Here is a 13715-nt window from a genome sequence, read left to right on the forward strand (position 1 = left end):
ACAGGAGTACATACTGCATGACTCCATTTACATGACATTCAAGTATAGGCAAAACTAATCTATGAGGACAGATTACTTATGAGAAGGGGAATGACTGGGAAATGGCATGATGGAAATTTCTAGAGAGATAGAAATAAAATTCATCTGGCTGATGGTTACAGAGGCATGCGCTTATATAAAAAATATCAAACTGTACAATTATGACAGCATTTTAGTCTATGTAAACTGCACCTTGAAAAATGAATAAAATTTTTTAAAAGAGAAGGGATCAAGAAAAATGTACTCTATAAGAAGTGGGTGAGGAGAGAGGTGGGGAGAAGAAAGGGAAGAGGGATTCTAAAAGATTCTTCTTCCACATGTACAGTAAATCAACTAAATTAGAACTAACTAAATAAAAGAAAAAGAGAAACAAACCCAAAAGGCCATGGGGCCTGGTTGGGTACATTGATGGGCACCAAGAAATAGCCCAAGAGTTGGGGAAGCCCAGACAACTTTGTGTTTTGTTTTGTTTTTAATTTTATCATTGCAAACCAGGCATCATCTTAATGCTGGAGTGGTCAGACTGCAGGGTATTTTTCCTTGAAGAAATTGAGACAATACAGAGTTGAGGGTGGATACTGAATCCCCACACTTTACGGGAGCAGGTTCAACTGGGACACTGATTAACAATCTGACAAATGAATCAAGAAAACGCTTAAGATAAGCTCTCCAACGATGGTCACATTGGCATAAGGCACACAACTAAACAACGGGATACCACAAGATTACGCAATTCCCTCTGGGGAAAAATGATTCTTAAGCTAAATAAGGCATGTGTAAACCTACTTTCAAAACTGTGAACTTATGCCAATATGATTATTACTACCTAAAGATGTATTTTCAGCTTCCAGAACTCTCTATGGCAGCGTTCTTTATTGTTCAGCTCTGCTGCATCCACCCACTGGATTTTCAATAATAGGCCTAAAACATTCCCAGTGGGTGAAGACTTGAAAATAGAATCAGCCATCTGAAAGAAGCGAAGTTTCTTTTTCTGCCAAATGTAACAGCCACAAGTGGCGCGGCCCCAGCCACTCCTGCCACATCCTCTCTGGCACAGGTAGACCAAGCGCCTCCCAAGCATGCAGCTTCCCCTCCCTGGAGGTGCTCGAGCCAAGGTGAGACAAGTGTCAGGCAAAGAAGACAGTCTCTTCCTCCACCAGCAGCAGGGACAGCAGTAGGTGTTAGTAGGTGGCCGGCCACACGCTAAGTGACTTTGGCGCATGGTCTCCGTGAATCCTCAGAGGGCCCTGACGAGGTGGCTGGGCTCGGGAGGGACGGAAAAACAGATGGCACACCCGGATTAGGTAATCTGCGATGGGAGGCATAAAGAGACTTTTACAAAGTAGGTGAAGGAGAGAGACACTCCAAGGCAGGAGCTGAGGGCTAGAAACAAAGGAGCCCCAGCTCTGCTGAGATGATGCAGGGAAAGGAATGTAGAAAAAGAATTTGGTGGGAGCAGCCACCATCTTGCAGAGGGACACGGCTGAACACGGGCCAGCCTGGAGTGGGGAGCCAGAGGGATAAGCCCTAATGTCGCTGGCCTCCCCTCTGCCTCAGACATCTCCCACCAGCCTCCCCTTGAGACAGAGCCCGTGGGCCATGCTGGCCTGGCCCAAGGCCCAGCAGGTGCAGAGGGGCAGACAGAGGCCCTGGCAGGGGGGCAGGATCTCAGTGACGAGCTCCTGCTTCCCAGCACCCCTGGGGCTCTTCTTGAGTATGCCCTCCCTGCCCTGGTGCCCACTAGCTTCCACAAACACTTATGATGCCCCACTATCCCTGAGTAAAAGCTAAGTTCAAAGTTTCTCAGTCTGTAGATTAGTGGTTTGGAATAGGCCAAGGACATAGTAAGGGGCTTCTCTGGTAGCTCAGATGGTAAATAATTGGCCTACAATGACCCAGAAGACCCAGGTTCCATCCCTGGGTTGGGAAGATCTCCTGGAAAAGGGAATGGCTACCCACTCCAGTATTTTTGTCTGGAGAATCCCATGGACAGACAAGCCTGGCGGGCTACAGTTCATAGGGTCACAAAGAGTCGGACATGATTGAGCAACTGAAAGAAAGCAAGAACACAGTAAAGGCTCTCAAAACAGGGCCCACTTTCTAAACTAGACCTGAAGTCCCTTCTTCCCATGGTCCTCCCTTCCTTCCCCTGGTCCTCCCCCCTTCCCCTGATCCTCCCCTCCTTCCCCTGGCCCTCCCCTCCTTCCCCTGGTCCTCCCCTCCTTCCCCTGGACCTCCCCTCCTTCCCCTGGTCCTCCCCTCCTTCCCCTGGTCCTCCCCTCCTTCCCCTGGACCTCCCCTCCTTCCTCTGGTTCTCCCCTCCTTCCCCAGGTCCTCCCCTCCTTCCCCTGGTCCTCCCCTCCTTCCCCTGATCCTCCCCTCCTTCCTATGGTTCTCCTCTGTAACTCCTTCCTCCTCCATCTTCATGCAAGCTTTGTCTCTTTTATCCAGAAAAGTTCCCCTTTCAACTCAGAATTTGGCTCAATGCCAAGGATGGTCCTTGCCCCCAAATTGGGGTTTAGCTGGGAAGGGCAAAAGAATTCACCCTCGTTCACTCATCAATAGCCTCAACCCCTGGGTCCAGATGTGAAGCTGTTCTCCTCTTAAAATGGGAGAGACAGGGCTGCCAGGTCCAACCATAGTCCAAGAAAAAAAGTCTATCCTCCCACCACTGTTTAGAGTAAGCAAGGCTTATCAGCCTGGAACCCACCAAGCTCTCCCCAGCTTTCTGCACACCAAGGAGAAAGAGCATGAGAGAGGTTAGTAGGATCCTCTGAGGCAAGATCTTGAAGAAAGATGAAACTGGGTTTCCATTTGTTCTACACTGGGCTGAGGGGGGGGCGGTGAGGGTTACCGTTAGAGGGCCCAGGGGGTGAAGCCTGGAGCATCTCACTGTGCTTCGTCAACAACTCCGCCCATGTAGCTCACGTGGCTCTTTGATGGGGGCACCTGCTTCTCTGGGCTCAGCATCCCCCACACCACCTGCCTCCCGATGGCCCCAGGTCTCAGGCATGGTCTGGTGCCACCGGAACTACAGCAGGGGCCCTGGGGACTCCTGCACACCCCCCTCCCTACCAAGAACAGGCCTGTCTAGCCCGGCACTGGGTGGGAAGGTTACGGTCCAAGGACTTTTTAGACCTACATGGTATTTCCCACTGGGATCAGCCCGCAGGTGATCCGTTTTTAAAGCTAATTCCAACTATTATTTACAACTGCATGGTATGAACTTTCTCAACATGACTGAGTTATTCAATACATTTTTTTGTAATTAACCCTTTGGCAAAGGCCATCATTTTCAAAACGTTACTAGAAAAAAAAAAAAAAAAAGATTTTACTCAGTGCTTCATGACCACAAAGGAGGAAAGGAAAATAACATTGTTTCTATCAAAACAGCAATATGATGTAAAGACGGAAACATGGCACAATTGGAATTCTGTGTTTAGTTTGCTGCTTGATTTAAGTGGTCAAAACTGAGTTTCACCTTCATCTCGGATGGGATAGAAAAAGGCAAGAGTCTTTGAAACTATCAAAGCATACACACAATTAAAAGTAAAACAAGTAAAGCAAGTGGATAAACTTTACATTTTTCTAGCGTTGGCTAAGTGATACACAGTTTGGAAAGTGAACATCCTGGGCCTTAAAGGAAGTGAATTCAAAACAAGTATCCCCCTATATCAAGGGCCAAGCTCTATGTGCTCTTCTCGACAGCACATGAGATGTCAAACTGAACTACCCCCTGGGAGGGTCCCTGGAAATTCCTCCTCAAGTGCCCCCCACCTTTGGCCAGCAGAACCCACATAGGAGACAGGAAAAGGGGTTTTCGCTTTGTACTCACTCTTACAAAGTTGTCAGGGAACAAACCTCTCCTGCCATTGATCTGTCCCTCCCACCAGCCTCCATCCTCCTTCCTGATGTTGGTGATGATCTCACCCACGGTGATCGTCAGCTCATCGTCGTGCTGGGCCTGGTAGTCAAACTCCACTATGGCCTCCACTGGAAGGAACAGGGACCAAAAAAGAAGAAGAGCACTTTAGATCGGATGTTGGAGAAATCCGAAGCCGGCAGCACTGGACAGTCAGGGAAGTCCTATTAAAGGGGCTTCCCCTCTACCGATACTTAAAAATAACAGGGCCACCCACAGCAGCCTGACTTTGGTTAACCTGAGGCCTGTAGCACAGAAGCCACAAAGTGCTGGTCCGTGGTCAGGCACCAGCAGAGTGACCTACAGGTCTCAGGACCAGCGGGGACTTCAGAGGGGAAACACACAATGACAGAAGGAAGACAACCCTGGCCCACCACCCTGCCCCCAGACGCAGCCCAGCACCATTTCCCCAGGCGCAGAGACTGCGGGCCACGGCAGCTGCAAGTCTGGCTCTCGGGTGCCCCCTCTCTCGTCAAGACCAGGTGAGGCTAACCTCCCAGCCTGAGCTATGCAAAGTGTGGGTGATGATCATTCCCATGCTACAGAAATAATGCCTGCCTCTCACCGACAAGAAGATGGCTGCTTAGGCAGCAATACCATTTGCAACTGTTCTCCCAGCTCACGGTGATTTTGTACACACAGTAATAAGTGGAGGCAAAAAATGAGGCAGAGAGGTCTTCTGGTACCCATGCAAATTAACAGAGCCAATCAACCCAGAGGTTGACTAGTTTATCCACACACAGATTAAACAGTTCATCTGCTCTTCAGGGTTCACCTCATGCCCACCTCAATCTCCTGCCCTTTGCCTTTTTTACTTGCAGCTTAATCTGAAAGCATGAATAAATGGATGGATAGACAGATGAACAAAGGGTGAATGAATAATACAAGGGTAGTAAAAATTAGGTGAAATCACAAGTGGTGAAAAGGGACTTGTCTGGTGGCTCACTGGCTGATACTCTACACTCCCAATGCAGGGGGCTAGGCTCTAGCCCTAGTCAGGGAACTAGAGCCCACATGCTGCAACTAAGACCCAGCATAGCCAAATAAATAAATTAAAATAAATATTTTTTTTAAAGAGTGGAATATATGTACACCTATGGCTGATTCATGTTGATGTTTGACAGAAAACAACCAAATTCTGTAAAGCAATTACCCTTCAATTAAAAAATAAATAAATTTTTTAAAAAAGAAAAAAAAAGAATGGAAAGTTAAATGACCTCTGTAAGGAACCCATATATAAAAATGAACTCAAAATGGATCATTGGTCTAAATGTAAGAACTAAAACCATAACATTTTTATAAGAAAGCACAGGAGAAAATCTTAGTGATCTTGGGTTTGGCAAAGATTTCTTCAATAGAATACCAAAAAAAAAGCGCAAATGACTTCTACAAGTTTAATACACAGGGGTAGGTTTTCCAGGAAAAAGGCTGGTAGGTGAATGGGCTCCTTGTCAAATACATTTTGCATATATATCCATTGGGGATAAATTCCTAAAGTGCTTCCAGATGAAACAAGCCCATCCACCCAGACTGGTGTGCTCATCTCATCCACTTGTAATGTCAGCTAACCCAGACAGTTCATAAGCAACTCAGAGCAGAATTTCCTTTCCTAGATTATTTTTTCATTCCAAAATTAGCTGGCTGACTGTGCTGTCATAAATCTGCCCAGGTTGAAGTTGACTTGTGAACCATTTTCATCACTTATCAACAGAAAGGAAAAGTGTAAGAGCATAAACAAGGCAACCTTTTCAGATTTCTCCTGGTTCCTGACAAATACAAAGACAGAAACACTCCAATTTTCTTATATCATATCCTCACACCAGCAGTTAAAGTGAGCCATCATAGCAATCAGAACCAGGTCGATCAAAAAGCAGCTTTCTTCAAATTACCTAGACAAGAATCTACTGAAGCTGTGCTATCAGAACTGAGATTACAGTAACCACCGTTTATGTCCCAGACACTTTCTCTGCATTATCTCACTTAATCCTCTGATGCCCATCTTCCCAATTAAAGAACCTGAAGCAAAGTAGTTAAGCTTATTTTCTGAGCCAGTGCTCTCCAAACCAAGATGAACTCACTACTTGAGGAATTAGTTGACAAGATGAAAAAAAAAAATGAGTTCATTCATTTTTTAATTTTAAAAAGAGAAAAATTCAACATCTCTAACATTCCATTTGCAGAATGACACTGGCTCCTTCATCCAGCCTCTAGGTCAGGCAGTCAGGGATGCTCCAAGGGCACAGAGCAGCCTGCAGGACAGCTGTCTCCCTTGACAAGAGCGGCTGCCAGAGTCAGCACCAGCTTTCAGCTTCACGGGCACCCCACAGTTCTGAGAGGCTTCTTGGTAGAGCCTCTGTATGACTATTACCCCTTTTAACTAAAATCACCCTCACTAAATGGATGAGAGGCTTGAGAAGAGTTTGTAAAGAAAATAGGGGTTGGAGATAATATTCAACACACGACCATGTCAACAAACAAACACGGAGGTGTTGACACTTCAGTCCCTAGGTGGGAGCTCTTTGTCAGCCATGTTAGGAGGCAAAGACAAGGACCAGCCAATCACCACAACACACTCTGAGTTATCATGACAATTTGTAATTCACGTTTTCTCCTACTCTTGATATAGGTTTGCTGCTGCTGCTGCTGCTGCTAAGTTGCTTTAGTCGTGTCCGACTCTGTGCGACCCCATAGACGGCAGCCCACCAGGCTCCCCCGTCCCTGGGATTCTCCAGGCAAGAACACTGGAGCGGGTTGCCATTTCCTTCTCCAATGCATGAAAGGGAAAAGTGAAGTTGCCTAATTATAATATGGAACTATTGGGATTAGCAAGTTATTTAAAATGACGTACCTGAGCCATGAAGACAAATGTCTTCACTTTTTACCAAAGTCTAAAATCATACAATAGTCAGTCTTATGTTTTCCAAAAGTTCATTAAACCTAATAATAAATGTTTAGAAGCTTCTTTGGGGTTGTCTTAATTAATACGTACAGCAATACATTTATACATAAGCTATAAATAAATACATATATGGAGATAGTAATTTTTTAAATAACAGGTATTATTCTTTTTCACAAGAACAGGATTGGAACACTGACCTAGGCTCCACAAGGCTGATCCTATTGCAGTACTTAGAGATGAAAACTCATAGTTTTTTTTTTCTTTAATATTTTGATGCAGATCATTTTTAAAGTCTTTATTGAATTTATTACAATATTGCTTCTGTGTTATGTTTTGGGGTTTTTGGCCATGAGGCATGTGAGTTCTTAGCTCCTCAACCAGGGATCAAACCCTCACCCTCTGCAGTGGAAAGCAAAGTCTTAACCACTGGACCACCAGGGAAGTTCCCACTCATAGCTTTTCTGATGGAGACAGAGTATCGCCCAAAGCAGAGTTGGGGGGAAGCAACCCATGGGACCTGCCTGATGGAGAGGGGGAAGGAAGCTGCTCAAGGGTCCATCTTGATGCTAAATTGAAACGGTGTGTACTTTGGGAACTCAGAACCCCATCAACTTCAAGAACACAACTGTGCTTCTTCTTTCCTAAACAGCAAGTCTCATTTTCTGCCTTCTCCACACTGGCTTTATCAAGGTAAAGCTGGAAGAGGACAAAGGGATCTGCTTCAAGAAGATGAATCCAAAGAAATAAACAGCTGCTGCCTGCTGTTGAAAACTGGAGAGAAGCATAGCCTGGTTTTCCTTCCATCTCCTTCTTATGAGGAGTCCAAGAAGAACACAGCTTTACCAATGGCTGCTAGAAATAAGGCTGAGAATGAGGAACTGGGGGCTCAGGGATCTATAAAGCATAACTGAGTAATTGTTAAGTCTTCCAACATCCTATTGAGCTGGTCTTTCCTGAGTTACCCTTCCTTTAAAGTCCCAGACACTTAATCTCAGGCACTCTGCCTTCCCTCGGGGCCCAACCAGACTCTGGCTGGCCCCTTTCTGGTTCATGTGGCCCCCGAGCCTCCCTGGGCTCTGGCACTGAGGCAATTCCATGCTGTGGTGGCTGCACGTGTGTCTTATCCTCCCAGTAAGCCTCTAAATACCTTCTGGGTACAGACGTCCCTTAGTTCTGTCGTGGTCCCTATGAGCACCCATGACGTACAGTAAGTACTCAACCAAGCTGTGAGAAACCAACGGCTCAGCTTGCATTTGCATTTTATAATGGCAAATAGTTCTCTGCCCAACAAAGATGCTACTAAAATGCCAAGTGTCAATCACATTTTTGCAAATTGAGTCAGATCTTCGGTGCACGAAGGCAGCTTGCTATTTAAAGGATCCTGTGGTTAATTCTTTTGTAACATGAATAATCACTTCCTGCTTTACCTTTCCTGTCAAGAAGAATTTTTACATATCAAGTTTCTCTAAAAGGAGGAAACCTATGTATGGCTTTGTTAAGAGCTCACAAAACATGTGGTTATGTCTCTCCTACCCCTTTTAAGGGCTCTTTCAATGTCCCTTGTAAAGCCTTTGAAAGGTTTAGAACTTTTGCTGTCCACTTCGTCCACTGAAGTGTCACTTGCCATGCGTAGCTATTGAATACTTGAAATGTGGTTCATCCAAATTGAGATGTGCCATAAAATACACAGCGAGTGGCAAAAACTTATTAGGAAAAAAAAGAATGCAAAATATCTCACTAATTTTTATATTGATTATATGTTGAAATGATACCATTTTAGATGTGCTCGGTGAAATTATTCAAGTATTATTCAAATAAAATTCACTTGTTTCTTTTCCTTTTCTGAATGTGGCCACTAGAATATTTAAAATCACATACGCAGCCAGTATTATATTTCTATCTTAGAGAGACAGTTTAGGATAATACTCAGCAGACAGGATCTCTAGATCTTGCAGAGCACAAACACAGTCAAAATATGCACAGGAGCCCATGAGAAAGTCTGTGGCCCTAAAACCCATTTCCTTGTCTTCAGGAAGCTGCCACTAGGAGAAAACCTGACCTAAGTTGTTTTTTTTTTTTTTTAACAGTACCCTTTGGGAAACTACCTCTGGGCATGAGCACAAAATTAAAACATTAAGCTAAATAAAATATATCAGAGGTATAATTAGGTCAACAGTAAACAAAATCCCGTATTTAAAGACACCATAAATTATAAAACTTAAGGACGTCTCCCTGTCAGAAAATACCACTCTCCAGCTGCCTGCGGTGCCAAAAGCCAGCCTCCACACGTCTGCTAAAGCTACCATCGCTGCAAAAGCCAAATCTACAGTTAACCTCAGTGCACAGAAAGACAGAAGCAGAGCCAGAGGAGATAAGAGATCTGCTTCGAAAGGCAAAACCTCCCCATCTCCGCCTTCAAACCTGCTGGGATGTCTCCTCCCCCCAAAGATGAAATGGGTGTTTTTAACTGTCGGTTGGCTAACCCAGCTGCCAAGCAGCTTCTCACAGCGACCAGCTTCTCACGGTGGCGGTGGGGTTTCGGAGGCCCCGCTCAGTGGCCGGCCCCTCCCTACCTCTGCGCTGAACTCGATCTGGGTGCTAACCACGCCCTGCCAGCATTCGAGGGCGGCTGGCTCCAATCAGACAGCGAGCTCCCGCTGGGAAAAGCCCTGCTCCTTTTCAGGACTCCACCTCCCTCGCCCAGCATCAACTTGTGTTCCAGCTCTCTGACTGAAGAGAACAGATAAAAATCAAGAAGTACTTTTTCACCAAGAAAGTTTTCACCAAAAAAAGATCACAACTGCCAGTCATTAGAGATAGAAAGAACACGAGTTATCATCTTGTCACATCCTTTTCTTAACTTTACAGATGAGGAGGAACTGAGGCCTGGAATGTTCCGTGACCAAGGCTTACAGAGCTAAATAATGGCAGCATCATCAAGACTAGGATTAAGCTCTCCTGCCTTACGCTCCAGGTGAGAGAAGGGAAAACAGAAAGTAAAAAATGGGAGGGGAAAACTGAGACCAGTAATGTACACACTTCCACAGCACTGGCCTTTTCTCTTTCTTTCTTTCACCTAAAGCGTAGTTAACAGGATACCCAGAAAAAATTTCACCAGCCAGGAACATATGAGAACCTATGTTCAAATCTACAGATACAGAAAACAGATGAGTGGTTGCCTAGGGCTGGAGTGAGAACCGGGCCTGACTGCAAATGGCTAGGAGACATCTTTAGTTGGGGACAGATATGTTCTAAAATTAAATTCTGGTGACAGCTTCACAATGCTATAAATGTATTAAAATCATTGAATTGTGTACTTTAAAAGGGTAGAATTTAATACCTCTACATAGTTTTTAAGAAGACAGTCTGTGTATGTGAGTTTTGGAATTTATGATGGCAGAGATTTGCTCATCAAGGTGGTTGCCTGTGTGTGTCCCAAGGAGAAACCACTGCCCACCCAGGAAGGAGAAGCCATTTGGGGAACTTTCCCCTCCCCCAGGAGATACCATCAGATGGAACCATCCACCCACAGGCCAGCCCTGCCCTCTGCCAGCACAGGACTCAACTACCTCGCACAGCAGCTGTGACAAAGGCTGGAACGGGCTGCAGCAGATCCCCCAGCAGGGCCCCTAGTTGAGGCGGGGACTCTGGGGCTGACTGGTTGCCATCTTTCCCAGACTTGAGCCTCCAGTTTTTTCTTCCACCCTATAAACCAGCCCATGGCCTTTCAGTAAATCCTGTTCCCTATTTTAGTGAAAGGAGAATTGGTTTCTGTTGCTTTCAGCCAGAGAACCCTAATGGGTACATTCAAGCATCAGCTTTTTAAAAAACTTTTTTGCTGCCCCAAGCAGCATGTGGGATTGTCCTTGAGCTGAGATCAAACCTGTGCCCCCTGCAGTGGAGGCGTGCAATCTTAACCACTGGAACACCAAGGAAGTCCAAGCATCAAGTTTTTAATAAACAGACTCTTCCCAACACAAGTGTGCATGAGGCCCAGTTCTCATTAGCTCATGCTTTCTCGGCAGCATCTGGCCTGAGGGTCTGGGGACCCGCACTTCCTGGGTGAGGACCTCAGGCACCACAGGGACTTTCAAGTCCAACAAAGCTGACCTTAACACCAGCCACCTTTTCCTTCAGTGTCTTTACAAACACACCACTAAGGGGCACCAGGCCAATAAGGGGGTCATGCCTAAGGCTTGAAACTTACAAATTGCACACTAGCGCCCCCAAGGAAGAGATGCTCAGAACACAGACCTCAGTGAACCAAGAGCCACCGGGCTTGAACTCTTTCCCTGGGTAGCAGCCAGTAGCAACTCCCAGAACCCGGCATTAGCAGGGAAGTGGTAAAGAGATGAGATGAGTGGTAAAGTCAAGATGAGAAAGAAGAAACCCAGGTGGGAGAGATAAACGAAGGCACAGCCTTGAGAACACCTGTCACACAGCTTTCTAAGATGGCCCGAGGAACCCCAGCTTCCCAGCCCATCTCCCTGCTCTTGTCACCTCTGCCTAACTGTCTTTACAGAGGATGTGAGGAAGAGGAGAAAAAGCATAGGATTTGGAGCCTGGGATGCCCAGGGGTGAATTCCAGCTTGGATATTCAGTAGCTGTGTGACTTGAGGCCAAATACCTTGCTTGAGTTTATTTCCTTTGTGCTTAAAATTGGGAGATGATCTCCCCACCAGATCATTGTGAGGCAGAGGGATGATGCCTGTGAACTCCTGTACACAGAAGCTGCTCCATGAATGACAGCCACTAGTCCTATGGGCCCTGATGCTGTGAGGGTTTCCTGGGCCCATCTTCCCAGTCTGCCCCCTGGAATGGGAGCCCTTAAAAGGACAGATCTGACCATTCCCTCCCCTCATCTGCTTCTCTGGCACTCGTTATGTGCTCAACAAATGTTGATGATTGAGTACGTCTGGAGGAAGTGTCACCCCGAAACCAGAGCTTATCACTCAGCACAATGAAACGCAGTTGCCACTGGGAGCCTAGTTGTTAGACCAGAAGGCTGGAAAAAGTCAAAGATCAGGATGACTGGACAGTCACAGAACAGGAACGGTGCACTGGGCCGAGCCTCTCGAGTGCACTGGGATCAATCTCGACTCTATGCTCTCCCCTGCCATGACAGGACCACTGCTCCTGACAGTAGAGGGGTGCTGAATTCAAGCTGAGAATGGGGTACAGGGCTGTTCCCTCAATGGGGAAGTGCTTCACAAAGCCTTGTGGCCTGCACTAGGAAGCCTTCGCCTCAACAGGGCCTCAACCAAGAAGCTGAGAACAATGAGTTATTAAACACTTCCCGACTAAAATTAACCCTTGCAAACCTCATGCACAGCTCTCTTAAGAACATGCATTTGACAGACGGGATAAGAATACCTTAGACAGAAAAAGCCTCTTTAAAGGAAAAAGGAAACAGAGAGAAAGTATGCAGATGGTTTGGCAGGTTAAAAAAAAAAAGGAGACTAAATACAATTGATTAGAGTTAGATAAGCCTGTACAAAGAAGGATTCTGTGTAACAATTATGGAGGGGAAAATAAACTGCATCTTAGAGCACCAATTTAGTAAAAAGTCAGCTAAGTCAAAATGACTTAGTCACCTAAAACAGAACCTTTTTTAAGTAAAAGAGAGAAAGCCCAGGAATATTGCTCTACATAAATATTTATAAAGTTTTAAGTAATAAAATGGCTTGAGGATAAGTAGAGATGGTATTTTTCCCTGGACTTTATAATGACAGCCTGGTTCTCGGACTCAAAGGAGACTCGAAGCTAGGTGCTTCTCAGTGCAAAAAATCCAAAAAGTTTGAGGCCAACCAAAATGTAAAAGAGAAGAACAAACGGTCAGATGCCTGCTTCTACTACGTATTAATTAGAGATTCTGTAAAATAAAATAATTATAAAATATTTCTTTTCCCCCAACACCCAGTCATTTCAGGAACCAATTTTACTCAACAGATACTACATAGATGGTTGAAACACCATTATGGATAAGGTATCTAAAAGGTTTGCTTAAAACTCCTTTATTAAAAATAAATTCATAGAACCCTGTTGTGAAAGATTCTCTGTGAGGACTGTAAAAGAATACATGACAGGGCAGACGGGAAACTGGCTTTAAAGTTGGACACGTGTGAAAGAAAAAAGGCAGAAGCCTTTCCGCTGATGTCAGTGTAGCTAAGCTGAATCAGCTTTAAGAGGCAAGAATGTTTAGAAGAGTGGAGAACAAGGTCAAAAGCAGGGAAGTGAAGAAGATTCCAGAGAAAAACATGGTCAGTGTGGTCGGGGGGTGGGGGTGGGGAGAGTGGGCACAAGGACTGAGCCACTGCCTGGTCCTCTACTAACAAGAAATACCCTGTCTGGGAAGGGAGAAAGCAGAGAGGGAAACCACAGTCTTTCTGCTTCCCTTCCCAGCAGATTTAGTGCCCCTTTTCAGGCTTTTATACCCCAGGTATCATAATCCCGCTAAGAGCCCCTAAAAGGCACAAGAGAAGTGTAAAGCTGAAGCTGTGGGTCTTCTAAAAGAAAAGTCACACTGCCCAATGCATCTTCCTGCCTCAAGCGCTGAGCTGACTGCTTGGCCCTGCCAGGCACTCAAGAAATGCTTGTTGTTGAAGGGAGAAATTTACCAGGATGATTTTGTCAAGAAGCTGAGAATCCAAGAACATGGGGTCTGAGACAAACGCACAGGGCTGAGAGCAGAAAATAACAGCACAACAGCAGCTCTTCAAAGCAATCGAGAGTTTCAAACTGTCAGAAGCATAACTACTTTGAACTCCGCAACAGCCAAACGGGATATAAAACCTAGAGCATTTATAACACCATAACATGTAGGTTACTTGGGCTGTTGCATCTCATGGTTTCATA

At 45.5% G+C, this 13715-nt stretch overlaps 1 protein-coding gene across 8 annotated transcripts in view; it reads right to left on the reverse strand.

Annotated features, from left to right (window-relative positions):
• SH3KBP1 (SH3 domain containing kinase binding protein 1) overlaps positions 1-13715 on the reverse strand; it is a 332004-nt gene that overhangs the window by 284692 nt on the left and 33597 nt on the right. For 5 of the 8 annotated variants that reach the window (XM_027963245.3, XM_060407720.1, XM_060407722.1 and 2 more), the window contains one exon: positions 3901-4032. The exons of 1 other annotated variant lie outside the window; for it this stretch is intronic. In XM_027963245.3, coding sequence (XP_027819046.1) covers positions 3901-3939 — 39 coding nt within the window. In that variant the 5' untranslated portion in view covers positions 3940-4032. Of the gene's footprint in view, positions 1-3874; positions 4033-13715 lie in introns of all 8 variants that reach the window. 2 more of the 8 variants (XM_027963243.3, XM_060407718.1) reach the window with 1 other exon arrangement.

Source organism: Ovis aries, chromosome X, assembly GCF_016772045.2.
Source record: "Ovis aries strain OAR_USU_Benz2616 breed Rambouillet chromosome X, ARS-UI_Ramb_v3.0, whole genome shotgun sequence".
Taxonomy (NCBI): domain Eukaryota; kingdom Metazoa; phylum Chordata; class Mammalia; order Artiodactyla; family Bovidae; genus Ovis; species Ovis aries.